The 27,675-nt window shown below is 46.8% G+C and overlaps 1 protein-coding gene across 2 annotated transcripts in view; it reads left to right on the top strand.

Moving 5' to 3' along the window:
- Positions 1–24,244, top strand: part of MASP1 (MBL associated serine protease 1) — a 63,168-nt gene extending 38,924 nt beyond the window's left edge. Inside the window, exons 9-16 of one of the 2 annotated variants that reach the window (XM_024560952.4) lie at positions 1,578–1,715; positions 2,564–2,638; positions 12,463–12,600; positions 15,891–16,004; positions 16,883–17,068; positions 18,887–18,954; positions 20,154–20,253; positions 20,703–24,244. In XM_024560952.4, the coding sequence (XP_024416720.3) occupies positions 1,578–1,715; positions 2,564–2,638; positions 12,463–12,600; positions 15,891–16,004; positions 16,883–17,068; positions 18,887–18,954; positions 20,154–20,253; positions 20,703–20,893 (1,010 nt within the window). In that variant the 3' untranslated portion in view covers positions 20,894–24,244. Of the gene's footprint in view, positions 1–1,577; positions 1,716–2,563; positions 2,639–6,649; positions 9,123–12,462; positions 12,601–15,890; positions 16,005–16,882; positions 17,069–18,886; positions 18,955–20,153; positions 20,254–20,702 lie in introns of those variants that run through there. The other variant, XM_024560946.4, reaches the window with a different exon arrangement.
- Positions 24,245–27,675: the final 3,431 nt, after the last annotated feature.

The following is a 27,675-nucleotide window of genomic DNA, read 5'->3' as shown; positions in this document are numbered from 1 at the left end:
CTAGTGCTGACCTTCACGTGCTCTCCTCGCAGACTAGAAGAAGTGTAGACTGGGTGATGGACACAAATGGGAACAATTTGTCCAGAGAGGTTGGAGGCCAGGACAAAACAGTCCCCAGTTCTCCTGGCTTTTGCTTTCCTCGTGGGTAGGAGGGACCTACATCTACTCCTGTCCTTCACCCACTGCATCATCCTGGAGGACATTGAAGTTAACTATATTTTAAGTTTGACAACTCGTTGTTCAATCAAACAGTTGAATCTGGAGTGCTAAAGTTAAAAGTCATAATATCTAAATATAGCATTTCAGGAATCAATTGCCCCCTCTCTGCTTTCCAAGATGAGCAGGTAAAATTCAGGAAGAGGGAAACTCTGGAAATACTACCAGGGCCTTGGAATGCAGTCCTCTGAAATTATCAGAAGATTACAACTGATGTCCATCATTATCCAGCTAATACGATTATAGGCAGTTTCAACTAGAAAATAGATCCTTAAGAATGGCCACTTTGGTTTATTTAAAAACCACTGACTGTAAGGTCAGGTTTAGTTCCCTGACCATACATGCTATATGACCTTAGACGAGTCAAGTCTACTGTCTGAGCTCATCTCTAAAGTAAAGATGATATTCCAGATTACCTGTGTTAATGTTTCTTGGCAACTGTGAAGTTCTGTGATCCCTCTGTGATTCTTCGACTCTGATAGGGGTTGTTAGACCCAAGATCAGGATTTCCTTGGAAATGAACACCACCCCCTAATGGAGAAACACCACCCCCATGAAGAAACTGACAAGTTGGGTCCTCAGCCTCTGACCTGGCTCCTGGCAGACTTGTACTGGACTCTATCAGTGCTGGAAACCCCCCCGAGACAAGGCTGGATGAGCAATCTCCCCTAAGACCACCTCTGAGGAGCAGGCATCTTTGGTCTCATCCTACAGCCAACCCCAATGTCCAAACACCAGTGACTGGAGAAAAGAATCAGGTGAAGACTAAAAGCTGGTCCACCCTGACCCTACCTCCTGACTTCTGTGTCTACAGAGAGCCAGCAGGGTGGTACTGTGGTGGGTTTCTTTCTGTCGACTTTTTTTTTTTTTTTTTTTTTTTTGCTAAGCTCCAATATGAGCACATTAGTAGCTTTTACTCAGCATGTGGTTGGATCTGGAAGAAATGAGTATTCTTTGGTTCTTGCCAGCCAGAATTTTTTGGCTGAGCCATAGGCTTTATGCTTAGGCAGGAGAGGCGAAGATGATTGCACAATAGACCTGCAAGTCAAGGAAAGGGCCCTGGCGGGGGGGAGAAGATGCAGCTGCCTAAATCTCAGCAGACCTGCCCTTGCCCTGAAATTGACATCAGGCCAGGTGAGTTGACCACACGGTAGATGGTAGAGACCCCAAAAGCAAGGCCACGTGATTGCACAGGTTGTGCCCTCCACAATCCATGAAGCATCATTCTCATGGACTATAACATGGCTTACTGAAGTTGTGTGCAGGGCACAACCGGTACACCTGTATGAAACAGACCTACCAGAGATCCCCAGGAAGAAGAGCAAAGGGTAATTGAGGGATCTCACTCTCTTCTCTCTCAGTTGCCGACTGTGGAGCCCCTGCAGAGCTGGAACATGGGCTGGTCACCTTCTCCACAAGGAACAACCTTACCACATACAAATCTGAAATCAGATACTCCTGCCAGGAGCCCTACTACAAGATGTACCGCAATATCACAGGTGAGCCCTGCATGCTAAACCAGCCCCCTCCCACCTCACACCCTCTGGGCCTCAGGGTTAGGTTGGAGCCAAAACAGCCAGTCAGCTGGCCACAGTTTGGGAGGAATGGGAAGGAAAAAACACTTGGAGACATGCCTTGCCTCTCCATGGCTCAGGCCTACACCACAAGAGTTAGGCCATATGCCAACCCTACATCCACACATACACACCCACAACCTCCCACAGAGAAGGAACCCTCAGGGAGACGGGAACACTGATCAGTTCTGCCTCTGCCACAGACTAGCACTAAGAAAATTCTCCCAATTTCTCAAAGCCTCCAAGTCCTCACTTCAAAAAGGGAGCAGTGACATAGCTCACAGAGCTACTGTAACACTCAGATGAGATGGTAGACATGCGTGTGGTTCATTAAAGAGTTTGTTAAGTGGAGAAGGAAGGGAAGGGCATGTGTACCACAGAGCACTGTGTGAACCAAGGCTTGCATGACTAATGATGAGAAGTGCCTGCCAGAGGCTGGGCAGAGCCAGGAGGGGATGGAGCAGCCCCCAGACAGGCCAGCGGGAGTCAGATTGCACAAAGCTTTGGACACCATGCTAAAGTGTGTGGTGTTTGTTTTTGAGAGCAATGGGGAGCTATTGGTGATACTGAGCAGAGGAAAGACGTGGTCAGAATCTCCTTCAGAAAGAGCCTTCAGGTTGCAGAGAGGACTGCCTCAGAGGGAATGGCATTAGAAAGACATTTTGAAGATTTGCAATGATCCACAATAGAGGAATTAGGAACAAAGATCCATTTTTCATATGCTTTAAATCAACCATTTCTCCCTTTACTTCAATCTTTCTTTACTCTCCCAGGTATATATACTTGTTCTGCCCAAGGAGTCTGGATAAATGAAGTTCTTGGGAGAAACCAGCCCACCTGCCTGCCAGGTACCTCACCCGCAAGTCCCCTGCCTCAAGGTCTCCTATTCAAGGCCTTTGGGCCTCAGGTGCTCTGGCTGTTAGTGTAGTGGGGGAGTGAGGGGCATGATGCTTTGATTGTTTTTTAAGCTACCTTCTGAGGGTCAAAGGTCAGAGACGCCCAGCCTCACACCTTCTCAAACCAACCAGCCTCTATATTCACCTGTTCTATCAGGCCAGGAGACTTTCTGTCTCTTCCCTCTGCAGTTCTGCTCCCTGCACACCAAGTTTTTATCCCACACAGTTTTTGTGTGTTGGAAAAATCAAGAAAGTAGCACCCCATCCTCAAGCACTCACTGTGCTTTAGAGGAAACAAATAACATCAGGTAACAACTATCTGACAGAGTAAGTTCTTTCAAAGATCATTGTGTTCAAATTGTACTAACTGCTGCCTCCCTGTAACTTACCTACTGACCCACTTTAAAATGAAAAAAAGACTTTTGGTAACAAAGAATATCACCATGCATATGGATTTAGGGGATATTTTGTAGATAGTTATGTTAGCATTAAAAGTATCACAATCACGGTACACATATGTATATATTGCAATCGACTTATTAGAAAATTCTAGTCCTAAATGCACATTGTAAGCTTAAACAAATAACCCACAAAAATTGAAGTTAATATTCACAATACAGAAATACATGCTTTAAAAAAAAAAAGCAAGAATAGCAGTAATTGAAAGACAAAACCATTCAAGACAGCATGAAGAGCAACACTGATTCTGTCTGCTTGTTTGCTCCTATAAGGAGCTTCACAGTATGGTTAAGCATTGGGTAGCCCTGGTATTTTACTGAATTTGAGTGTTAGGTGGAATGAGATAATGTCGTTATTTGCTACATTTTAGTAACCCTCAATAACACTCAGTAGGCTTCTAGATGTTAGATTAGACATTAAAATGGAAAGGCTATGGAGTCATCTACCATTATCCTTAAGAAATGAAGAAAGTGTTGGCACTTGGGAATCCATTTTGGCCATCACAGGAGCTATGAGATCCCAGAGAAGAAGGAAGTCATGGCATGTGCTTGTCTGGAAGTGGAGGGGTGAGGACTGGTTAGGAAGACTTCATTTAAGAGGACTTATGCTCAAGAAAGAATTCTTGAGATGGTAAAACAGGGGAAGGTCAAGCTACCCACCATCTATTGATCCCCATCATCTCACTGAGGCTTAGTCAGAAAGACACCCAAGGCTTCACCATTGGTCAAGCCTGAGAAAATGCGGAATGATGGAACTGTGACAAACTGGAGGGACAAATCTCTATTTTGCTAAAGTAATATATGGGCCAAATAAAACAGCTCTGCAGATAGATTCCATCCTGGGCAGCCATGCTGTGACCTCTGGAAGGGGAAGAGGCACTGAGCTGGGAGTCAGGGGCCTGGGTCCTAGCCCTGGTGCTGTTATTTCCTAACTGTGATCTTTGGTAAGTAATATCACCTCTCTGGGGCTAGGATTCCGTACCCCAGAAGTGAGGGAGCTGAACCATGTGATCCATGACATTCTATAACTTTTAGTGGTCATTATATCCTCTATATTTATACAAAACATCTTATATATAATGAGTCATAAAACTATTTTAACACTTGGTGTTGGTCAGAACCATGGTGTATCATTGGACCAGGCCAGAGATTTATAAATTCTCTCCTCCTAAAACACTGACATTGAACCCAGAGGGAAGCCGGAATGGAGAAAACCGTTTCATTGGTCATCATAATATCTACCTTTCCAAGAAAACTATTAAGCAAATAGTATTTGTCCCTTATTTTACAGATGAGAAAACTAAGAGTAATTGAGGTATGATTTATGCAAGGATCCCCAAAGAAAGTCAGGAGCAGAGCTAGAAGGTGAACCCAAGACTTTTGATGTGAGCACAAGCAATGCCGAGCCATTCTTGATTCTGATTATATTTTAAGCCATCCTCATGAACCCAAAATTTTAGAATATCAAATCTTTGTTTTAAAAGTCCTCCCTCAGCACCTCCAGTCTCCTAGAGCCCAAGTCTGACTTCAGCACAGAAGCTATAGTATGTCAAGAAGATTCTTTTCTCTCAGGAAAGACGGGATGTAGAATGGTGTCAGCCTAAAAGAATAGCCCCATGTCAATGAGCTCTCTCAAAAGCTTGTTTCATTATTCAACCTTTCAAAAGTACAAGAGCATATCAAGAAGAAAATCAGTCTTTTGTAGAGAAAATGAAGCTAGAGTCACAAGAAATGGGCTGTACTTCTGGCTCAGGCACTAATGACTTTGAGTATGTCACTTACTTTCTCTGAACCTTGATTTCTCCATCTGTAAATTCTCTGTTCTCCATGTTTCCCCAACTCTGACATTCTGTGACCTGGGTTATGCCATTGGCACCTTGGTTGGAAAAAGGCACCATTCAGCACTGGCTTTGTTATGCTCACGGACTAAGCCACAGGCATGTCTTTCACCAGATGAGGGCCTTTTGGCACTAGATGAGTCATTCTGCGAGCTAATCACAGACCTGCCTTGAGGTGTCAACTTGTAGGCTGCTGCTTGTATTTGGGAGTCTGGTCTTCAACTGTGAAAGGCCAGACCGCAGAGAATTAGCAAAGGCCAGCTCACATCTGGCCTGGGATGAACACAGGGTGCCTCATATAAGACACATTTGGCATCAGGAAGAAGAACATCTGAAAAGCATTAGGTTTGTGAAAGCCTGACCTACCAAAGTTGCCAAGAACACTCAAATGCTTTTTGGTCTTTAAAGGATTGTTGATAGTTTCCAGGGCCAAGAAGTGTAGCCTGACCATTTGAACTAAGAGGAGGCCAATGTTTACACCAGGTTTACCTCACAGGCCTAAGAACCAGGCTGGGAAGGGCCCATGTGAACTCATTCTTAGCCAGCAGGGTCTGATGTTGAAGACCCTCTGTTCATGAGCCAAAGGTGTTTGGCTGCAGGAGACTGGTGGTGCATGTGCATGCTCGGGGTACAACTCAGTGGAACGAAGTTTGATCAGACCTTTCTTCTTCCCTGAAGGTACTACAGGGTTCCTGGGTGCAATGATGTGTGGCTCAGAAAATGGCCCATGCATCATTGCTTGTAGATTATGCCACCTTTCCCTATCCTTAGATGCCCTGGGCATCCATTCACAGCATGAGTCTTTTGTGCTAGAGAAGAAAAGGTTAGAGGGGCCTGCCATGTGATCTTTACATGTAATGAGGCACTGTAGGATATAGGCCAGTACATCAATCTTAGAATCTAGTTAGGCCCTTGCTACTTACCTAAATAGCCACGTGCCCCTGGGCTAATCACTTAATCTCTGTAGAGTTTTACTCACCTATAAAATGAGGGTGGCCAGGGCAAATGAACTAAAAATGAAAGGAATTTGAAAGATCCTTGGCAATCATCTTGATCAACTACCTCATTTAGCAGATCAAAAATTAAAATCTAGAGAGGGCAATTCACTTACCCAAAGTCACACAAGACACAGGAGAAAAAAGCCAGGTCAAGGCCTCCAGTGTCTTGGCTCCAAGTCCAGTGTTTGCTGTGACCTGCTAGACAGTCTTTTAGTTTCCTTTTATCTCTCAAATCCCATGACCTAGTTTTCAGAAGTTTTCTGAGTTCCCCCAGTATGGACTACTTCTGAATATGAGATGCCATTCTCGAGAGAAAAGGAGAGAGGTGACCATGTCTAGAAACAGGCCTGGCTCAAAGTCTAGGCCAGAAGTGATCTGGCTTGAAATGGTTCAAGGTGGTAACAGTCCATGCATGAAATGGTCTGGCCCATGGATGGCCCTGGCTACAGAAGCTCCAGACTACAGGCTGGCCAGACTAGAAAGACAGGTCAAACCTGACCCTGCACAGAGCTTTCCCAGGCTAGTGTGGCCCCATGATGTAGATAGAGTGGGGTCCTGTGGTGGCATAATCTACAGCGGGTGAGATGTGAATTTCTCTTAGTGGCTCTTCTCACATGGCTGACCTAACAGTCTCTGTCTCTTGTCCCCACTCCCTCCTTCTCCCTACAGTGTGTGGGCAGCCCTCCCGCTCCCTACCAAACCTGGTCAAGCGGATCATCGGGGGCCGGAATGCCGAGCCTGGCCTCTTCCCGTGGCAGGCTCTGATAGTAGTGGAGGACACCTCAAGGGTACCAAATGACAAGTGGTTTGGGAGTGGGGCCCTGCTCTCTGAGTCCTGGATCCTCACAGCGGCCCATGTGCTGCGCTCCCAGCGCAGAGACAACACAGTGACCCCAGTCTCCAAGGAGCACATCACTGTCTACCTGGGCCTGCATGACATGCGGGACAAATCAGGTGCTGTGAACAGCTCAGCTGCCCGAGTGGTGCTCCACCCAGACTTCAACATCCAGAACTACAACCATGACATAGCTCTGGTGCAGCTGCAGGAACCCGTGCCACTGGGACCCCACGTCATGCCCATCTGCCTGCCAAGGCCCGAACCCGCAGGCCCAGCGCCCCACATGCTAGGCCTAGTGGCAGGCTGGGGTATTTCCAATCCTAATGTGACAGTGGATGAGATCATTAGCAGTGGCACACGGACCTTGTCAGATGTCCTACAGTATGTCAAGTTACCTGTGGTGCCACACGCTGAGTGCAAAACCAGCTATGAGTCCCGCTTGGGCAACTACAGCGTCACTGAGAACATGTTCTGTGCTGGCTACTATGAGGGCGGCAAGGACACATGCCTTGGAGATAGCGGCGGGGCCTTTGTAATCCTTGATGACTTGAGCCAGACCTGGGTGGCCCAAGGCCTGGTGTCCTGGGGAGGCCCTGAAGAATGTGGCAGCAAGCAGGTCTATGGGGTCTACACAAAGGTCTCCAACTACGTGGACTGGGTGTGGGAGCAGATGGGCTCCCCAAAAGGGCTGGGGGAGCTCCAGGTAGAGCGGTGATCTGACTGACCTCCTCGGGTCCTGCCCGCCCTGCCCCAGCCCGAGTGAGGCTGACCACACTTTTCTGATGGCACACTCCGTGTTACTCACCAGACCAAATGGAATGGAACCTGCTGTTCCCATCGCCCTGAGACAGCCCCAGGACCCTGAGAGGCAGCAGACTGGTGTGGGGAAAAGTCTCTACACAGGAGACCTGGGTCCATGGCCCTGGGCAAGTCCCTTCCCCTCTCCAGGCCTCACTGTTCTCAGCAATGTGAGGGAGCTGGATGTCTGGGCAGTCCTAGCACTCCTTCCTCTCAGGACTGCTTTAACCCAGTGGCCTTATTCACTCCTATGCACTTATCAAACCCACTGTTGACATAACTGGGCCTGATTGTTAGAAAATGTTTCCTTACGTTGAAGGTGAACTCTGAATCCATATATTTTTCCCAGCTTTGTCATTTGGGCACAGACAAGGCTGGTTCCTCCTCTAGGAGAAAACCATTCAGGTCTGGGGAGATGGAGATCATACCCCAAGGTCCCTCTCTCCCAGGGTAACCCCTGCAGTACTCTTATCCCTGAGGTTTCTCTCCCAAAAGCTTCCTGTAGTCCAAGCCCTACCCTGTATGTTCCCTGTTAAAGGGATTCAAAGGACAAAGAGAAAGTTTGGGTGGCTTGGGGCAGAGAATAGCAGTTGGAGGCTCCCCCACCCTGTTAAATTCCTTTTGTCAACTCAGAACATGTCATTTGGGACCATATGTCACTCTAAAATACCAGCTGACAGCAAAGGGGTATCCATCCATACCTGCTGCTCCAGACAAGCATGAAGCAACCTTCCAGCCTTGAAATGTATCCTCTGAAAAGTCCACCTGAGCCCCGCCCCAGGCATGGAGATTCATCTGGACTGCTTGGAAAAAGAGAAGGCCCCTGATGTGCCCTGCTGTGCCCCGCTGGGCTTCTGGGCAGGAAAATGGAAGAAGGTTGGGCTAAGGACATTAGGAGTGACCTCGTCCCACCAGGCTGCCCAGCATACCTGGAGTCTGAGCTCTTCGGAGAATCCACCCAGTGTAGGCATTCAGAGGCATGCACTCCTCCAGCTTCCAGGACCCTTACAAAGGGCAGCAGAGACTTGCCTGTGAAAGGCAGTGAGAAGAGACAGAGAGCGGAGAGTCCTGGGCTCTAGCCCCAGCTCTGCCCCCAACCAGCTATAGAACCTTTGACAAATCACTTTCCTTTTTGGGGCTTCAGTTTCCCCATCTGTAAAAAGAAGGTATTAGATCTCCTTCAGGCTCCTAGCTCCATCATTCAGTGCTGCCAATCACCAACAGCCTCTCCTTGGCCCTCGCAGGGATGATGGTCTTCCTGGGATTTTCCACCAGAGAAAGGCAGCCAGAGAAGCCTCCGAGAGGGATTCCAAGAGAACAGCCGGGGAGTGTCCACTTTTCTAGTGGGTTCATGAAACCATACTCCTTTGTCTATGAGCATTGCATGTAGAAGATGCTATATATTGTATATTTTATATCACAAGCTCACTACTCTGTAAGGTGCCTCTGCACTCCTTTTCTCCTGTCAGGGGTCTAAAGTGGAAATAAAACCTCTGTGGATAATCAACAGCCTTCGTTTGGGGGTTTGGTTATTGTTGGTATTTGTTTGTTTTGACTCTATAAAAAGAAACTTGCCTCTCATAAAGCTAAAACCTCTTGCATTACAGAGAAAGCACAATTTTTGTCACCTAGATAGCACCCAAGAAAAAGTGATGAGGAATGGGGTTGGTTACTGACATGTGTCCTCGAGCCTGTATGTTCCTTCATTGCAATGCCTGCTAGTTAAGTCCTTGACTTCAAAGAGCTCAAACTAACATGCAAGGCAAGGTTCTGTGCTTCCAGGTCTCACACAGGCAGAAGGAGGTGCGTGTCTTGAGAGGAGTGGAGATCGCAGTATTATGGAAACTTAAAAAGAACAGGAAGTCCATACAGCTGAAGGGGATCTGGGGAGCTTTGCAGAGGGTCTGCAAAGGCTGCACTGGGAGACAGAAATGACGGGGCAGAGTGGGCAAAGATGAAGCAGGAAAGTGTGTGTGAGTAGAGGGGGAGCAGTGGGGATCAAGGGAGAGCAGAAATAGTCTTGAAAGCCACAGTGTGTTTGCACTCTGTCCTGTAACTAGTGATTCTCTAACTTGGGTATATGAGAATCACCTGAGATACAGTTCAGAAATGCAGATTCCTGAGTCTCCCCCAGGAAATTCTAAAATTAGCAGGGCTGAGGGTGGGCAGCACAGAGTGAAAAGTGGCTTGTGGGCTAGATAGAGAGACTGGAAAGCTACCACAATCATTCTGGAGGGAGATGGTGAAAATCCACCAAACCTAGGTCTATGATGGCCCAGGTGTGGGGGTGGGGAGTTTAAAAACATTTCAGTGGTGTATTCAGCAGGGTTTGGTGTCTAGGCATAGAAACAGTGCGGGTGGAAGGTGTTGGGGCAGCAGGAGCTAGCCTGTTGGTGAGGGCTCTCCACGGGATGCACTCACGCCGTGCCCTTGTTTAGAGTTTGTATTATCATGACAATGTCATGCTGTTTACACATTGGGAACTAAAACAATTCTAAATTATGTTTTACAGTTTATATGTAGCTGGCCTCAAGGATTATCATGTTCTGTGTTCTATTACATTTTAGATTTTTACTTTCCTCTAGATATTTGGACTGTGTGTTGTGACGTATTGAGACACTGAGGAGTCACGAGGTTACATGGAGGAGAAGAGGCACTCTACTCTCCACTTCTCCTTGTGATTTTTAAAACTGGCTTAGTTACTGAATATGGGAGTGCAGAAAAGGGAGGCAAGGGAGAGAAGCCAGTGCAGACAATAACAGATATCTGAATAACAAAGAGGAGAAGGCTGGTGAAGGGTAGAGACAAGGGCTTGGTTTTGCTGTGCTTGAAAAATTTATGAGCAATCCAGCTGGAGAAGTAAAGAAAAGCTATTTAACAGGAGCGAGCAGATTAGAGACACTGATCGGAAATCGTCAGGGTATAAGTGGTGTGATAGCATGGGAAGCAATGGTATTATCTACTGGAAGTTTGTAGGGAAAAGGGAGAGGGTGTGAGGACTGAACAATGGAAATACCAGCATGGGAAGCATAGAGACAAAAGAAAGAAGAAAGACAAAAAAAAAAAAAAAAAAAAGGAAGGATCAGAAACACAGGAAGGGAAGTGCTTCAGAAGCCAAGGAGGAAAAGCGTCATTAGAAATGAAAAGTACTTAAAGTACTTAACAGAGCAAATGCCACAGGATGGTTCAGAGGAACACCTTAGGCTGGACATTCCCCAGGGAAAGGGACCCAGTCTCTACTGTCAACTCTGAAAGAATAGCCAGGGAACAGTCCCTACTCTGATGTTTAAAATCCCCAACTCTCCCTCTCTGGCCCTCCTTCATTCTCCTCCCCCTTCCCCTTTCTTCTTCTCCTTCTTCTTCTGCTTCTTATTTTTCTTCCTCTCTGCCCACCCCTCCCCTCTCTGTCTATCTCTTCCTGCCTCCTCCCCGCTCTCTTTCTCTCTCTCCAGGCTTCTCCTAGGTTTTTATCTCCTTCCTAAGGCAGGACACTGCCTTTACATTCTCCCTTCTCTACAGCTTATAGTAAAAATTATATGCTCAGTTCTTATTGTTGTGATTCCTTGAAACCTACAAATTTTTTACTGCAACCCTTGACTCTTCAAATGACAGTCTATATTTCCAGACTTTGGTTTGTGCTGTACTCTTTCAAAAGTCAAAGCTGTATCCAGCCTCACCTAAAACAAGGTTGCTCCAATAATAAGCAGCTTCAATAATAAGGAGTCACAGAGCAAGGAGACTTCCTAGTGATGAAGAATACATGAGATAAGATTTCAAACAGTATCTTCCTATACAGGTAGATATCACTGTTGAAGTTCTGTTTATGGGCCCAGAGCCATTCCATCTCCACTTATGGTTGTGGGTCTATTAAATATTCAAATGGCCACTCTACTTCCAGGTCTGTGCAAAGCATAGTACTTCTTCCAGATTCAAGGGAGAGGGAAGGATGTGGAGACTGTCAACTCTTCTTTCCAGAGGCTTGACTAGGGAAGGGCGGAGGAGAGACTTTGAAATGAATAAGAAGCAGAGAGGGTAGAAGTTTGATTTTAGGATGAGAAGGCCTGACCATGTTTTGGAGGCAGAGTAGAAGGAGAGATTAAAAATACAGGAAACGAATAAGAATTCCCAAAGCCAGATCCCCAAGAGTTTGGAAGTGAAGAGATCCAAAGCCAGGAATTAGTTCTGAAGAGAAGAAGGTTTACAGAGGGAACAGATGGAAAGGGGAATGGTTGGATCGCTTCCCACCGAGTATCTGCTGGGAAAGAGAGAATTAGAGGCTCGCAAAACTGAAGAGTCTACGCCAAAAGGTTTCAGGTATGGTTAGGTCAAGGATCTCAACTATCAGGACACAATCTCTCCCTTACTTCACTCCTCACCTTCTAGATCCACTTTTTACTGTTAGCAACATTATTCTCAGCAGACTCTCTGTGAAGGTCTGGGCTTATAGCCAGTAGCTTAGCAATCCTAACAGAGAAAGGCCTTCTCTCTCTCTCTATGTTTAGCAAAACTCCCAAGTCAGGCTTTCATTGGCCTGGCCAGAGTTACATTCCTATCTCTGAGCAATTGCTGTGTCCAGAGGATGAGAAGCATTAATTAGTCAGGTCTGGGTCACACCCCTACCCCTAAAACCAAAGGTAAAGTCATTCCAACTCAGGATATATAGACTGGGAATGGAGGAAGGGTGGATCCCAGAGGAAAATTGGCATGCTGCCTCTGAATGGGGCAATGGATACTGGGAGATCAAAAAGTAACAAATGTTCCTAACAGAGAGAAATGAGCTGGTAGCTCTGACAAAGGGCAAGGTGGAGCCAAGAGTGTGACATGTCCCTCCCTCCCTTGGCTGCAGTGTGTGGGCTCCCCAAGTTCTCCAGGAAGCTGATAGCCAGGATCATCAATGGACGCCCAGCTGAGAAAGGCACCACCCCGTGGATTGCCATGCTGACGCACCCAAGTGGGCAGCCGTTCTGTGGAGGCTCCCTTATAGGTAAGGAGAAGGTGGAAGGGGTGGGGGACCCAGGTTGGGCGCTAGGGTGGAAGCAAAAGTACTCAACCCTCTTCCTGTAGACAGATCAACATTTCTTCATAAAGAAACACTGTCTATACTAGTAGCAGGGCCCAGAAGTACAGTGTTGTAGAAAGAGCCCTTAGCTGGATCCAGGAGACATGTGTTCCTATTCTAGCTGCCTCCTTTAGTCAACAAACACCTACTGAGTCTTGGCCAGTCTCTGGCACTTGGAAGGGTCATAGAGTCAGCCCCTCAAACATGGATAACAACACATGGCTCAAAGGAAGGGTGTACCAGGGCTGCGGGATCAGGGAGAACCGGGAAATCCACCCTGGAAAAGTTAGGGAAGGGAGATGTACAAAAGGCCTTGAATGCCCTCCTTAGGAATTTAAATTTTATCCTGAACACTAAGGCAGGTTTATAAGCATGTTCTTTGGAAAGTTCCCTCCAGGGACTCTCCGGGGAAAGTTCTCTCCAATGTGGATTAAAAAGGAGGGTGACTTAGGAGCCCAGATGTTCAGTGAGGTGGCTATTGCGATAGTGGGGAGGGAAGTCATTAGCTTCAGAATAAGGGGACGAGGGATGGAAATGAGGCAGACTGAAAAGCACTGGGAAGTGGAATCATCAGGATTTTTTAAGTCCTCATGTAGGTTATGTTTCTTGATTTTGGAGAGAGAGAGACAGCGACAAAGAGAGAGACAGAGAGTGGAGAGAAAAACATCAATTGGTTGAGCCACCTGTCCAGGGCAAAAGCATCAGAATTTTGTAATGGATTAAAGGTGTGGGAGTAGGAGTAAGGGCAGGAAAGGAATGGTTGGCAGCGGCTTCCTGCTGCAATTTTTGATCTAAGGTCAATTCCATCTCTGACATCATAGAAAAATTAATAGCACTCCGGAGCCCACAGCCAGTTGCTGGTTTGATCCCATCACAGAGGACAAAGGTCTGGATGGGTCCATGTGTGCCTGGACAGCTCCCTGGGCTGCAGGCCTCGCCCCTCACTGACCCACCTCCTCCAGCGTTCGGTCAGGTGAGGACAGCTCCCATCAGGGGTCCATCCCTAAGGGGAGGCACCGGCCATGCTGGGAGATGTGGAACTGCAACCAGGAGTGAGTGCTCCCCGAGGAGGGGGTGATCTTTGCAGTCCCACACACCAAGCTGAGTGTTCCCACTCTATGGAGCCTCCCAAAGGGGCACAGAGAGTGATACAGGTGACAGGGGCAGCCCTGTAGGGACTGGGCAGGGGAGAGGACCAAGGAATTGAAGGGGAGAGAGGGACAGAGAGACAGAGATAGAGAGGACAGAGAGACATGGAGAACAGGAGAGAGGCCTGGAAAATAAGAGAGAGGGAACTTGAGAGAGGTAAAGGACAAGATAAAAGTAAACAAATGTGATGAAAGGAAGAGAGACAGGTAGGGCACAAGATATCCAAGTGACAGAAACATCAGGAAAGACAGAAAAGCTTGGAAGAACCAGATGTGAGGAAGAGGTCAGAAGAGAAGCAGAGAGATGCTGAGGGGGAGCAGAGGGGCGAGTGGGGGTCAAGACTGCTTCTTCAGCCATTGCCGATGTCGTTAGAATGGGAGTGAAAGAGATGGATTATGTGCCAACGGTTTTAAGAATTAAGTTAGTTTTCTTAAGCCTTGAATTTTTAAGTTCAATAATGTTGAATGCTAATTTGTATCTACTGCATGTTAATTCCTATTTTGTTTTGAAGATGTTAGAAGTCTGCTTTTCTATCCTCGGCCGAGGTGCAAGTTCTCTCATGCTCCACCCTGCCCAGCTCTCCTATCTAGAATCTCTCTCCTCCTCCTGGTACCCAGTGTTGTAGAGGGAGTGTGGGGTGGGAGAGGACAGAGGAGGCAGAGAGTCAGGAAAGGGGTCAAGGGATGGAGGAAGGAGGGAAAGCACCACCCTTTCGGTGCCCTCACTGAAAGCTGGGGAGAGGGAGCCTGGCCCAGGGACTCTAAGAGTATTTGCAGAGCTGTGAGGTAATGTCACAGCTCTGGACTCACCATGACACACCCCTGGGCTTGTCTAAATGGCCCAGAGCCCTGCTCTGAAACAGGCTCTCCTACCTGGCTACCTTGTCCCACTTTATCCACCTGGAAAATTTGGCCAACAGTCCCTGGCTATGGACAGAGATCAAAAATGCCCCAGTGAAAGAGGGTGGCCTACATGGAGCTCTCCTCAGAACCCAGTAGCCAGAGCACAGAATGGGTCCCAAGAGAGCCAAGTAGGGCCGGGGACCTGCTGCCAGAAAATGCCTCTGCCTGAGACTCTGAACTCTAACCTGATGCCCCCACCCCCAAGCCCTGGTGCCTTTTTTCTCTTTGGTTCATCCTGGTTATGCTTCTAGGTTTATTTATTTATGGGTTTATCATCTGCTTCACCTGAAGGATGAACCAAAACCTGACCCTATGTTAAACAAAGGGCAGAAACCTGTCCACTGAGGGGAAGAGACAGCCAAGATAGGAGCCATGCTCTAGGCTGATGGTCAGGAGACCCAGGGTCTGGCCCTGGCCTGTCACTAACCTCCTGGGTGACCCTAGACATCCCTGCTTTGCTCCAGGCCTCAGGGTCCATTTCTACAAAATGAGAGGTTAGGATCAGAGCAGTGATGGCATTAGGGTCACCTGGGGAACTTTTAAAAACATACCTGTGCCTGGGACATATTCCCACGATTTAGCTGGTCTGGTTCCAGGTCCAGGCACTACTTTTGGTTTGGTTTGGTTTTTGTCTTTTTAGTTCCCCAGGAGATTCTAATATGCATCCACAGTTGAGAAGCACCATGCTAACGCAGTGCTTTTCAAACTTTAGTGAGCATAGGAATTACTTGAGGATCTGGTTAAAATTCCCAGATTTTCCTACTGAATGCAGATTCTGATTCAATAGATCTGAGGTGGGAGGCCGAGAGTCTACATTTCTAAGAAGTTTCCAGATGAGGCTGTTGATGCTGGTCCAGGAACCACAAGGCAGGAGAGGTGGGCCGTGAGCACATGGTTCTGTGTGGGCCCATCTTGGGCTGTCAGGAGCTCATCAACCCTTTGGGTTTAAGGGAGTCCTAAAACCCAACTCAAGATGTTCAGCCTTGGCTTTGGTTGTATTAGGCAGATAAAATCACAGATTTAACTCCTCCCCTTTGTTTAGGATATGAGTGTCTGACTAGGGGCTTTGAAATGCAGTGGAGAAGGGTACCCTAGAGTAGTCTGAAGGCCCTCAGCTGGACAGGTTGGGGCAGTGCAGGGCGGTGTGTGCAATTCTCTTCTCAGGCTCCAACTGGATTTTGACTGCGGCTCACTGCCTCCACCATTCACTGGATCCAGAGGACCCAGTCTTCCACAGCTTTTATAAGCTCACCCCTTCTGACTTCAAAGTCATCGTTGGTGAGTGAGGGGCAAACTGATTCCTGAAGTCAGTTGTGGTTCTGGGAAAGCAGGTATGTCCACTAACTCATTCATCAGGGCAAGACACCTGGGATGAAGAACCAGCTGAGACTGGGGTCCAGGGACCTGAGTCCAAGCTCAAGGCAATGATTTCCAGGTGTGGGGACCATGAGCAAGTTTGTGAAGCCTAGGCCTCAGTTTTATAGTGGGAAAATAGAAGGCCCAGTCTAGTTTCCAAAGATGCTTCAGGCTTCTATGAATCCATGGTTTCAAGTGGACCATACACATACAATCCAAGCTTCCCGTCCCCAAGATCAGCAGCTGATTCAACTTAGTTCCCTACTGACACTATGCTAATCTAAGGACACAATTATTCTTAAGATCTAATTCCTGCCCACAAGGAGCTTAGAGCCTAATAAAGGAATAAAATATGAGCAGGAAGACCTCTGGTATAAGAAAAAAAAAGCAGTAAGTTCTGTGGGAGAGAAACAGATAAAGTACCATGGGAGTCCAGAGGGAAAAGACTTCTAACTGAAGAATCCAACTCAAGAATTGAAAAGGCTTCATGGAGGTGGCAACACAGGATGCAGGCACTGAAGGGTGATTATATGATTTGAACATGTGGCAATGAGCACTGGAATGAGTATTTTAAGGCAATGAGATCAGCTCACGAAGCAAGACAGAGATGGAAGCCCATGAGGATATGTGGGGAAGAACAGGTAGGGCAGGATGGCTGGGAAAGGTGTGAAGGAAAGTATTAAAAGAGTTAAGGCTGGAAACACAGGCTGGATGGGACAGGGAGCTGACAGGGAGAAGATGAGACTTTATTTTCTGTGCCTCCATTATCTCTATGCCTCATGTGCCTTATTCTTGCCTAGGTAAGCATTGGAGGTCCCGGTCAGATGAGACCGAACAGCATCTTGTGGTCAAACACATCTTCCTCCATCCCCTGTATGACCCCAACACATTTGAGAATGACGTGGCTCTGGTGGAGCTGTCAAAGGGCCCGGTGCTGAATGACTTCGTGATGCCCATCTGTCTGCCGGACAGGCCCCCAGAGGAAGGTACCTCTCCCCACCCCTGATCTTGCCTCCATAGAGACTTCTTTTCTGGTGTCAGCGTCGGTGAGGCTCAGGTGCGAACAAAGCCAGCTGACAGCATCTGCGTGATTCCCCAGTTGCCTCCCCTAAAACAGCTAAGTCAGAACTGGTTCCAAGGTAGCACGTAGTAAACAGGCAGGCTTGTTCAGTGCTGTAAGTACTATATCAGTCAGAATCCAGATGGAAGAACAGAAACCAGACTAATTATTGTAACAGAGAGACTCTAACATAGGGTGTTGGAGGACATAGGGTAAAGGGGGATGCTGCGTACTGGGGATAGTACTTGCAGGAAGAAACCACCACTCCTGGGGCTGGGGGAACAAGTGGAAGAGGATGGAGTTATAGAACCTAGAAGCTTGGACAGGGAGCCTGTGGAGCGAAAACTCAGACCCCTGTGCTGATAGTGGCAGGGAAAAGAGCTGGAACCAGCCACCACTGCTTGGGTAAGGGACCATTGGTGGGGTTATGCCAACAGTAATGGCAAGCGCCCTTCCTGGAAATGCTCCCTTTTTGCAGAATCCCCTGTGTCAAGGCAGAAGTGCCGTTTTAGAGTCTCATTCCTTGCATCACAAAGCAGTCTAGTATAGATGACTAAGTTTGGAGCTGAGGAACACCATCTTAATCACCAGCATAGACTCAAATCCTCATGCCACCATTTCCTAGTTGGCTGACCTTGAGGAAGCTGCCGAACCTCAGGTCCCTTACCTCTACACTGAGGATAATACCTCAGGGGGTGGTTGAGATATTCAAATGAAATACTATATTCAAATATATCCAATATAGAGAGAGAGTCCAACCCAGGACAGTTGGCTTACCTTTTATTCTACTAGAAGTTCAGTGGTGCCATAGCACAGCCAAACTCTTTTAGTTCAAGGAAGTTATAAAAAATTGCTGAGTAGAATTTGAGAAGTATTTATGTGGAACAAGCCAACAGCAAAGACACAGGCGTGGCTCTGACTCATCAGATGCCTACCCTGTGCAGTTGCTTTACATTCATTAACTTATTTACCACTTATAAAGCCTTGTGAGGTGGTTCTGTAGTCCCATTTTCCAGGTGAGAAAACAGGGTCAGCAAGGTGAAGTGACTTACCCAAGATACAGCTTGTAAGAGCAGATTGAGGAGCTAGAATTCAGGTTTTTCAACTTAAAGTCCACTGCTGTTTTCAGGATCCAGGCTTTTTCTTTTTCTTCAAATAAAGAAATAAGTTCTCTCTCAGTGCTCAACCCATTTCCACAACACTCTGAGATTTGCCAACTTTATAGACTTCTAGACTATCAGAGCTGGCAGGTGGGGAAGTAAGAGGATCCTAAGCCCGGCCTCTTCTTTTTATGGATAGGGAAACTGAGGCTCAGAACGGGAGGGAGGAGTAAGGGCTTGCTAAAGGTAGCACAGTATATTGTGGACTAAGCCAGACTTTTTATTTTTTCACAATTATTGATTGAGCACCTACTATGTGCCAGCACTGTTGCAGGCATAGGGATACAGCAGTGAACAAGACAGAGGAGATGACTGGCTTCGTGGAGCCCAGGGTCCATGCCAGCTGGCAGTTGGGAGAATAGACAACTAAACAAACCAGCTAATGATTCATAGAAACAAATTCCTAGACCACTGTTGCAGGTAACCTCCAACCCAGCAGTCTTCCTCCTCACCAAGCTGCCTTTCTCTGAGGCTGCAAATGCAGCCCTTCCTCCTCAGACAGAGGATGATGGGGCTGCAAGGTGCAACCTTCTGAAAACCCCACAGACAGCCTCTCTGCTCCCACTGTGTCTTCTCTCCTCCAGGGGCCATGGTCATCGTCAGTGGCTGGGGAAAGCAGTTCTTGCAAAGGTTCCCAGAGACCCTGATGGAGGTGATGTTCAACTTATGTCTTACAGAGTGTGATACCTCTGCCCTGCATGGGACCTTCCTGCTCCATGTTGCCACTCAGGGACTTGGAGGCTTGAGCAGAGGGTGGCTGGGGAAGGCACCATGGGCTCACACTCATCTCAAAAAGTTCACTGGGACTGTGAATCCCAACAAGCTTGATCTGTTTGTTCTGCATAGCATGGGTCTCCAGTCTCTAAACATTGTTGGCTGTTTCCATAGCTTATTAAAGGCTTAGCTCATGGAAATTCTTGCAGAAAACAGCAGACTTGAAGATCCAAAAGGATGGTCCATCTGTATATGATAAAGACTCGTATAGCAGATTAAACAAGAATGGGCCAAAGAAGAGGCTCTTGAGAGCTGCAGTTCTTGCAGTATCCACTTGACTGTTACATTTAGAACTTCACATTCATATCATTACATAAAAGAACACTGAACTAGAAATAAGGAGCCATGGTTCCAAATCCTGGCTGCTACTGACTGCCTGGATGATCTTAAACAAGTCATTTGCCTCTCTACACCATAGAAGAGCATCTCAAGTTGCCAAGTCGGGGGCAACACTAGACATTCTGCAAGAGCTGCCTGGCTCTGATGTGACCGGGTCCTATGACTGCCACAGCTAGTTTCTAAATCCTTCAACATATGTTATTTTAATGTACTTTAAAATTTTCAAATTTGCAATAACCATCCATCCTTCATTCATTAACTCCCAGGTGTTCATGGTGCCTCCTGGGTACTAGACATTGTGCTAGCTACCAGGTACACTGGGGGACAAAAGGGCAGCCCTGGTCCCTGGCCTCTTGGGGCTGATAGTCAGGTGTGAGGTACACAAGGTAGTTTTCGATGTGATAAATGTGATGATGGAGAGATGTAGAACGCTCCAGAATAGCCAGACAAGTATTATTATCACCAGTTTACACATGACAAAACTGGAATTCAAAGAGGTCCAATGACTTGCCCAAGGTCACACAGCAAGTTCATGACTGAGACTGTACCTGATCATGCATCTCCTGATTCTCCATTCAGTGTTTCTTCACCTGTACCACAGGGCAGTTTCTGAGACCACGTCTCAGGGAGTCCCAGGCTCGTCCAGGATGGGGATGGGGAGAAGCCAGCTACAGGGGCATCAGGACAACAGGAACTCCTTGTCCTGGAGTGGGGACCAACAATGGATTTGTGTTTCAGATTGAAATCCCAATTGTTGATCACCAAACTTGCCAGAAAGCCTATGCCCCAGTGAAGAGGAACGTGACCAGGGACATGATCTGTGCTGGGGATAAGGAAGGTGAGTCAAGAGGTTGGCATATAATAGGGCACCACCAGCCAGGAAGGGTGCAGAGCCCAGCCATGGAAGGGCTGGAGACCTTGGAGTCTGCTAGGCTGAACAGTGAGAGAGAGGAAGGAAGGTCATGAAAGGAAAGATTCTGCTGGAGATGCTGCGTCAGAGAGAAGAGTGCTAAAAAAATTTCCATTATTCCCTTCTCCAAGTTCAACTTTTCACCTATGAAACAGGAGAGTTCTTAACCTGCCCTTCCTAAAATCACTGGGCTCTGAGGAGGCCTGACCTAGAACTTCTGAGCCCAGGTTTGAGTCAAATGATCTTCTTGCGCCCCCTCGTGCCCAATTCTCTGAACTACAAGTCAGCGGAGGGGAGAAGGAGACTCCTTTGGATTTGGGATTAGGGAAGGGGACAGGTCATTTCAACCTGCGTATCTTTTTCGTTTTTTCATCTAGGGGGGAAAGACTCCTGTGCGGGTGACTCTGGAGGTCCCATGGTGACCCTGGATAGAGAGAGAGGCCATTGGTACTTGGTGGGCACGGTGTCCTGGGGCGATGACTGTGGAAAGAAGGACCGCTACGGAGTATATTCCTATGTCTATAGCAACAAGAACTGGATCCAGAGAGTCACCAGTATGAGGAGTTGAATTCAGTTTTTCACCACCTGTCCATGGTCAGTCAGCAGCAGAGGATAATTATCTGATGCAAGACACCCTCGCCCTTCACCCACCTCATTCAGCCCATTACTGGCCAATAACGGGGCCATCTCAGTCCCGTTTTCTCCTTTTTTAAAGCAGCAGAGTAGCTAAATGATCAGAACACAGGGCTGAATCCAGCCTCTGTCACTCAATAGGCTTGTAACACCAGGCAGGTGACTTTACCCCTTTGAACCCCAGTTTCTTTGTCCATATTCTGGACATGGACAAATGGTATGCACCCTACCTACCTCAAAAAAGTTTGATGAGGATTGAATTACTTAATATACACACAGCACTTAGCACAGTGAAGGCATAAACTAAGTGCCCAATATATGTGACTTGGCCGTCAGTGTGTCTTCCAGGCAGGCAAAGTTCTCTTACAAATCCTGGCTGGGTCTTAAGGATGATCAGTGTGTACCCTTCCCCTCAACTTTGACCACCTCTTTCTGTGCTCTGTGCTTCTGTGCTACCACACACCTTTCCCAACCCCAATGCCTGCCCCCCATAATAAAAGAAAAACAGAAAAGTCCTATAGTATGTCCCACAGCAATGCATGAGCTAGACACCAAATTGTGAGAGAGCCTTGCAAGAACCAGGGCAGGGAGGGAGACTGGGAATAGTTGGCTGGGAAACCAGACGCCAGGTTCTAGAACTAGTGCTGCCCCCAGCTCTCTGTGTGACTCTAAGCAGGATTCCCCCTCATCCCAAAGGACCCTCCAGCTCTGACTATCTAAGATCCGAAGAAGCCATTTTTTCTTGATGAGATGAGTTAAAGCCAAATAAGCAAAAGGCAAAAACTACCTTAGGGTTTAATAGAGTTTTGATGCAGAGAAAATACTGCTGCTGCAGCAACTTCCACCCTCATTCACCACACCCTGGTTCCCAAAGACATAGCCCAGGCAAAGTGCTAGTCAAGGAATCTTCCCTTATTCCTACGCAGAGCATCAGCCCTAGGCCCCAACCCCCTTCCCTTTCTGAGAATCTGAGCTGGACAAGGTCAGCCCTGATAGGCTAGACTCAGGCCCCCGAATCCTCCCTCCCTGTGTGCACAGCTGACCCCACACAGCCATTCTTCCAATTCCTCACCCCTGTTCCTTACCCTGAACACCCTAGCCTCACACAGCGATAACTGTTTCCCATGCAGAATTCCCTCAGAGAGCCAGCTCCTGTCTCAGGAAGTTCCCAGAGAACTCACCCCCTCCAGAACTCTGAGATTTAAGCCCATCCAGGGATCAGAATCCCCAAGTCCCTATCTGGTTCTACGAAAATTGGACTTCAGAGGAGACTTCAGTTCTTGACTTGCACTGGAGCTGCTGGAATCATTCAGGGTCTCTTGCTGAAAGAAAGCACAAAGAATGAGACTGAATGAGGCTTATGGACACTAAGCCTAAGGCTGAATGCTCAGGGATAGCAGGCCACAGCCTGCTTCTGGTTCTATGGGCTACCTCTCTGTGCCTTCATTCTACCTCTCGGTGCCCTGCAATTTACTCTGGAAAGGGAAGATGACAGTGGGACCCAACTCCATCAGACATTTGTCAAGCAAGCTCGGGATCCTTTTCATGCACCAAAGAAGAAGTGTGATGATGCAAAGCTTTGGAATTGTCCTAGAGCATTCCACAACACCATACCTTCCTGATCCTCAGCACTGCCCGGGAGTCCTCATGTACCAGCTGTGCTAACTGCTCCAGAGACTGCTGAGATGAGGGAAACATGGTTCCTACCTTCCAGACGCTCCAAGTGGGGAGAACTGACATGTACACAAGTGCCCACCTTGAACAGAATGAACCCCCGCCCTGCCCCATCACTGTGATGTGCTGGACCAGCGCAGAGGCACTGGAGGAGGGAACATCAGGAAAGCATCCCAGACAATGTGGTGCTGGAGCTAAACTTTGAAGAGGGTGGGCATTCCACAGGTAAGACAAGGAGGCCTTCCAGCTGGAAGGAGAACAGAGCAAACAAATGTCCCTGAGGCTTTCCTCAGATTACACTATCTTCTCTCACAAAAATGACACATCTAGTAAACTCATGTTCTGATTCTGGAATCAGAACCAACATTTAAGGGGACTTTCTCCTTAAAGTCAGACAACAGTGAGACAGCCTCAGGATTCGTATACAAATACGGGTCCCCCCACCCCCACTAATCAAAAGGAGAGTCTTCCTATCAAGCCTCTCATAAGCCAAAATAGCATACAGTGAAGGAACAATTACCTTAGGACACATCTTGCTAACTGATGCACAAAATAAATCAAGATAAAGCACAGATGCTCACAAAAAGGGTTCAAAGCTATGGCACCTTGATACTGCGATGCTGGGCCTGGCTCCCGGGGAAGGAGCTTGGCCAGGCCACTATTGCCACTCAGGGTGTGTGATGTTTCTATAAGAGCTTACTGAGAAACAAACTCTGAACCCTAATTTTGCTTTTCATCTTTTTTTCTTAAAACTGAAAATCCTCTTCAGATTTCTTTTGGTTAGTGGAACAGGTACTAATGTAATGTACTTTTTTGTAAAAGCAGAGGATATCTGTCTGTACTAACTTTGGGCTGGACACAGTTTATCCCATCTATTCTCCCAATTGCAACTTTGTTCTTATCCCGAGGAAACATCTGAATGTGCCGTATAAAGATATATCAGCCCCTACGCTGCTGCTAAGATCCAAGAAACCCAAATCTCTCACAGAGTCATAGAAGCAGAGGGTTGGTGTGTCTGTTAGGACCATCTTGCCTAATTTCACAACCTCATTCTTGAACATTTCTGGAGATGGGAAACCCACTACCTCCAAATGCAGCCCATTCCAACTTCAACAGGTGCTGCCTCTTACAAAAGTCTCTTCTCTGCAACCAAATCCACCTCCCTAGAATATAGCTTTTGTATCTAAAGCTGTGATTTCATACCACGAAGGTTATTGTTGTCAACAATGATCATGCCAATTTCATTAGCAACAGAAGCTGTTGTTGTTGTGAGTGTCTACGCATTTGTTCCAATAAACATGTGCATTGAGTCAAAGCATCCTGTTTGGCTTGTTTTGCATGCACTGATGACTCTGGTGACTTATGTTTTCATTCATCAACATTTTGCTGTATCTGATTAGGACCACTGTACTGTGAAGAGAGAGACTATGATGAGAAGATCATATTATCAGTACAATAACATGTCTTAAGTTTTGCGTGTCAGTTCTGATTAAATACATTGTCCTACTGTTCCTGTAAATTATCAAAATATCAGGATGCCAATTTTTCAGCATCCAAATTGTATTTCTTGATTGCCATCCATATATAACAGAAAAATTTGGGGGGGTTATATGTTCAATTGTTTGGTTCAGAAAATATGGCACCATGTCTATGAGTGACGTGTTATGGATTGGAGTCCTTTTTTTCTGCTATGAATTAATATTTCCTGGTGACATGGATCTAAGAATCAGCACCACCAAGAAGTCCTTCAAGAAAAGCTAGGCAAGAATCAGGGACGGAAAAGCTATCCCACTTAGGTGGCAGAGAGGACGGCCAGTCTGATCTAGAATGGGCCTTGAAACCAAGACACTTAGGTTCCAATGCAGCATAAGCTGAATCCCTTATTCACTTAATTTCTCCATCTCTAACTGGAAGAAAAATCTTTGCCCTACCCCTGCTGAGGGTTATTGTATCAGAAAATTAGCAAATGGAAAAGAACTTTGGCAACTAAGTTAGCTCACATATAAAAAATTCTATGGGAAACAGTCACTAACGTTTTTGAGCACTTACTATATGGGTAAAACTACATTAAGCTCTTACATGATTCTCTAATTTAATTGTCATGATGACCTGTGGTGAAAGTACTTTAGTATATCCTAGTATACCCATTTCACAGGTGAGCAAACTGAAGCACAGTGAGGTTAAAAATGTGGCACAGCCTAAAAAGATAACACCCCATAGCAACAAGCACACATGGTATTCAAATTTGGGGTTCTAATACTATTTTCCAATAAAAGAAACTCCTTGATGAAATAGCTGATTCTGGGACCAGGGCAGGAAGTACACCCTGCCCTATTATGGGTAAACTTCTGGTACAAGATGAGCCTAAAGCATCTTGTTTTAGAAAGTCAGGAAGTCACACCATGTTGAAAGTATGCCAAAAGGACACAGGAGCTACTGGAAGAGCTCCGGTGGCCAAAGCTGGAATAATATGAACAAGAAAACAAATTAATAGTATTGGATTATAACCCAAAGTATAAAGTAAATATCTGTGATCACATACTTATATGAATGAATTACTAATATGATAAATAAATAAGTGGGGAAGAATAGATAAGTCTCCCATGGAGAATGCCAAATAATTGATATAAATACTTTGCTCTAAAGGAGATGAAATAATTCTCTATCCCTTAAGTGAGGGCTGCACAGAGCGACTTCCTTCCAAAGAATGCAGTATGCAAATGGGGGAGGGACTTCACGGTGTAGAAACCTGACAAAACACTACTTCAGCCAGGAGATCACAGTTAATATGAACAGTGATAAGTCACGTTGATAGAATGTGGCCTTGATATGCTGTGATGAAAGTGGCACTGAACCTTTGGGCTGTTCCTTCCTCCCCAGATCTCATAACCCCAGTCTAATCGTGAGAAACATTATCAGAAAAATCCCATTCGAGGGATATTCTAAAAATACTTGACCAATATTCCTCAGATGTAAGGTCATCAACAATAAGAAAAGTTGGAAAAACTGTCATAGCCCAGAGGAGCCTACAATAGGTTGGACTGCATCCCAAAAAAAGATATATGGAAGTCCTAACGCTCAGTGCACCCAAATGTGTCCTTATTCAGAAATAGGGTCATTGCAGATATAATTAGTTAAGAGAAGGTCATACTGGAGTAAGGGAGGTTCTTAATCCAATATGACTGGTGACCCCATAAGGAGACAAGACACGAGACACAGAAACAAGAGGGAGATCATCATGTGGCAACAGTGTGGATATTAGTTAAGAATAATAAATGAACCATATTAATGTAAGATGTGAATGATACAAGACACTGGTGAAGGTCATATGGGAACTTTATGTACCATCTTTATAATTTTTCTGTTAACCTAAAACCATTCTAAAATTAAATGCTTCTATTTAAAAAGTATGGTCCAAGATCTCTCAGTTGGGAGACGAGGGGGCTGGGATCAGAAACCAGTTCTGATAGACTCTGGAGCCCAGGCCCTCACAGCACTGCTTCCACACCCAGGCTTCCCAAAGTGGGCTGCACACGGGAGTCACCTGGGAAGCTTACAAAAATACTGATGTCTGAATCCTGCCCCCAGGGATTCAAATACAATCAGTCAGGAGTAAGGCCTGAGCATTGGGGCCGGGGGGCTTAAAGTTCTGCAGATAATTCTAAGGTGCATACGCTTTGAGAACCATGTTTCTAGGCTATCCTGCTGCTGTGTGGCCCCTAAAGAATGTTGGCAGCCTCAATTACCCACGCTTGGGTGTTGGAGTTAGGTCACATGGTTGGTGAGAAACAGAGATAATGGGGGAGCCCCGCTGCTCCAGGCCAGGATCCAGAACTTTCCTGTGATTCCCAGCAATACCCCCACTCAGAAATTTCTGCTGCACCGGTGTTTTCCTGGAAAGAACAGTCTCTTTTACTTTGCAGTGGTAAACTGAAGACGAGGAAGGCATTCCAGGCACGGGGGATAGCATTTGTGACAGCAGGGAGATGAAAAGGCGGTGGGCTTACGGGAAAATGAATGACTTGGTGTCCCTGGAGAGCCAGACAAATTGGGAGAAAGAAAGTACACCACAAGGAAGATCTGAAGAGTCTTCTGGGATGCTCAGCTTGGTTTGGGGAATGGGGAGACATTTGAAGTTTTGGGACCAGGGAGAGAGAGATGAGATGATCAAATGAAGCATTAGTGCAGAGTCAGCTGAGGGAGAAGGGGCAAAAGACAGGAAAACTTAAGATGACTTATGAACATCAGGCAAGGGACCCCGCCAGCCCTGAATTAGGGCAAGCCCGTGGAGAAGGAGGACAGGAATCTGCTTCCTGAGCCTCTGAGAACCTGGGGCTGTGCCCTAAAAAAAAAAAAAGCCAGTGTTAACAGATTCCCAGTCTCTGTTAACACTCCAGGGTGAACTAGTAGAGAAGCAGAGAGGAAACAGGGCGGGGACCAAAACCCCAAAACAGTAATGGCTTCGAGGCCCCTGCTCTTTCTGTGGCCGCTGGTGTCAGTGCTCGTCTCCAGAAAGGACGGAACAGCGTTCCCTGAACTCGAGGGAAGGACACAAACAAGGCCTTTACAACCATCCCCTGCATCTGGTATGTGTTAGCCTTTTTTTTTCCCAAGAAGATAAGGAAACTATCATTTGGATGAAAAACACAGGCTCAATTCCCAGCAATGAGCTTCTGATCACAGGAAAAGAAGCCAGGACCCTTTCAACGCTTAGGCAGCTCACGAAGATGCCAAGGGAGTTCCCTGTGAGGAATGGGGTGTGAAGACAAGACAGTGTTATGACAAGAAGGTATGCCAAGACTGGACAGTGCCCAGGGCGAGCATGTGGAATGGTGAACAGATCAGTGTGTGTGGAAACATATCTCCCCCAGCAACATCTGCCAGTTCCAGTGGAGGCCTCTGCAAAGTAACAGGTTGTGATCCCCAATCCATACCAACAGGTCAGCACCAACCAGGGCAAGCTCAGGGGACCTGAGGGGTATGTGTAGATACAGTCCAGGCCCAAGTTTCAGAGGACGTTGATGTACTTTGGAAGTGAGGCCT

This window comes from Desmodus rotundus, chromosome 2 (assembly GCF_022682495.2).
Source record: "Desmodus rotundus isolate HL8 chromosome 2, HLdesRot8A.1, whole genome shotgun sequence".
In the NCBI taxonomy this organism is placed as follows: Eukaryota; Metazoa; Chordata; class Mammalia; order Chiroptera; family Phyllostomidae; genus Desmodus; species Desmodus rotundus.
The sequence above is the reverse complement of the archived record's forward strand: the minus strand, read 5'-3'. Positions and strand labels throughout refer to the sequence as shown.